The sequence below is a fragment of the Triticum dicoccoides genome, chromosome 1B, assembly GCF_002162155.2.
Source record: "Triticum dicoccoides isolate Atlit2015 ecotype Zavitan chromosome 1B, WEW_v2.0, whole genome shotgun sequence".
Classification (NCBI taxonomy): Eukaryota; Viridiplantae; Streptophyta; class Magnoliopsida; order Poales; family Poaceae; genus Triticum; species Triticum dicoccoides.
Genome location: NC_041381.1, coordinates 449,318,010 through 449,319,949, shown reverse-complemented (window position 1 = coordinate 449,319,949; position 1,940 = coordinate 449,318,010). Strand labels below are relative to the sequence as shown.

The window sequence follows — 1,940 nt, the reverse complement described above, 5'->3', positions numbered from 1 at the left end:
TCAGTGCACTATGACCTTGTAGTACTCCTACTACTCTGTTCCGAAACACTCATTGTTCGCACCATGATCATGTTGGTAAATCAGGTCACATACTCAGCCTCCATCATCAAGCAGGAGTGTTGCAGTAAGCTTGTGCCGGCAACCAGCATCAATTTAATTTACTCGGAGCGGCGCAGCCAGAAGGGAGAAAACGGATCGCATGCCAGCTCTGGAAAGGAAGAAGACGAAAAGGAAGAAAAAGTGGCCATGAAAGTTGTAGGCACGCGCGTGGGAGCAGCGGCTGCAACGGTCACTATTTACCTGCCCCCGCCACTCATCAGTGCCGCGCCCACTCGCTACCAGTCACCGGCTCAGCTCGTCTGCATGCAGGACCAGCTAGCACCGTCTCATCTCGACACGCTCCTGCACTAATCCATCGAACTCACTCAGTTTATTACTCCCAAGGAGGAGCGTACTACAAAGAAATATTCGCCGAAGCCAGAGCTTCCACGAGCTTCTACATTTTGTACACGACCCGTAATTGGCTGGTGACTCGGCTGTGGAGTTACTACTCCATCCATTGATGGGGAAGAAGAGGGCGGTGGCCGCGACGACGAGGACGCCGGTCTTCCCGTTCCCTGCAGCTGCCGGCGAGACGGAGCCGCCGCACCACTTCAGCGATTACGGCTTCGACCCCCAGCTCCTCCGCTTCTCCCAGCTGGTCAGTCTCCACTTAATTAGTCAGTCCCACGTCAATTTCTCAGTTTCCCAACCGTTGAAACTCGCTCTGCTCCTTCAATCTCTCAGCCCGACGCGAAGCGTCACCAGCAGCAGCAGCCACCGCCACCGCCGCTGGAGCACGCGCGGTTCAAGCTCCAGAAGCCCATCTCCAAGAAACACCAGCACGCGCAGCACAATGGCAAGCAGCGCCGCCGCGGGTGGTGGAGCTCTGCGGCCTCTGCGGCGCTCCTCTTCTTCAAGCGCCCCTCGTCCAGGTCCAACCCCGCCGCTCGGGCTGTCGGCACAGCCTCGTCGTCCTCCTGCAGTGCTGCTGCTGCGTTCGCCCCCCGGCCACTCTACTTCGCCGATGACGGAGGCGACGACGACTCCACGGGGTGCACGTGCTGGTCACCGGCCGTGCGTTCCGGTCACCTGGCCGCCGCCGAGCTAGGCATTGCCTCGGTCGGAGTTCCGTATGTTAACCTCAGGGACGTCAATCTCCGTGGTGGCGCCGGAGGAACGGGAGGGGCTGCTCCGGCGATGCCTATCTACCTCGTGACGTGAAGTTCTCCCTCCTGTCGATCGACCGCTGGTGACTGTTCCTACTCTTGGGCCACGTGACAGCCTTTGAGAGGTGTATTTCTTGTTCGTTTTTCTAGAACTTGGACCATATGTCAGTCAATATTTTTCCACCAAGGGCTTGTATTAAGACTAGCCACAGTGGAGAATAATTTAGACTAGTAAAAGCATGTTCACTCGTTCGGCCCCCCAGCTCATTGGCCGGCGTATTTTTGGGCGTCCACCCGGCGATTTTTAAGCCCTGGGGCGACCAAGGCCCCAGCCATGCCCCACGTGCTGCCCCCCAAGGCCCCAACAACGCATCCCATATTCAAATTTGATTGTTCCCGCTCTAAAAAAAGGCCATAATCCGGCGATCATCGCAATAGTTCGGCGATCAAATGAAAGGATAGGCAATAGTTCGGCACACAAAAAAGGAAGGACGCGCAAGGAATGCATCAATCGTCGAGGTCGCCTTCCGGCGTCGTCATCGGCGTGCGCGGGGTGGGAGGAGTCGGCGCGGCTTCTGGACTGGTCGGCGCGGCTTCTGTGCTGCTAGGCATCGCGGAGGCATCATCAGTCGGGCTGGGCGTCGGCGTTGGAGTCGCTGGTATTTGGTTCAGGATGAGGCCGCGCTCCGCCAGGAACCACGCCTTGAGCTTCTCGTCGCCGCTCTGGAGCAT

At 58.1% G+C, this 1,940-nt stretch overlaps 1 protein-coding gene across 1 annotated transcript; it reads left to right on the top strand.

Moving 5' to 3' along the window:
- Positions 1-341: 341 nt before the first annotated feature.
- LOC119306679 lies at positions 342-1,470 on the top strand. Its single transcript, XM_037582843.1, has 2 exons — positions 342-700; positions 787-1,470. The coding sequence occupies exons 1-2, from the start codon at positions 563-565 to the stop codon at positions 1,261-1,263; spliced, it is 615 nt and encodes a 204-aa protein (XP_037438740.1). The 5' UTR covers positions 342-562; the 3' UTR covers positions 1,264-1,470.
- The last annotated feature ends 470 nt before the right edge of the window (positions 1,471-1,940 follow it).

Bases quoted from the DNA above. Each gene is read 5' to 3' on its own strand.
- LOC119306679 (XM_037582843.1), top strand. From the start codon at position 563: ATGGGGAAGAAGAGGGCGGTGGCCGCGACGACGAGGACGCCGGTCTTC. The intron at 701-786 runs GTCAGTCTCCAC...TCAATCTCTCAG, and splicing joins TCCTCCGCTTCTCCCAGCTG to CCCGACGCGAAGCGTCACCA.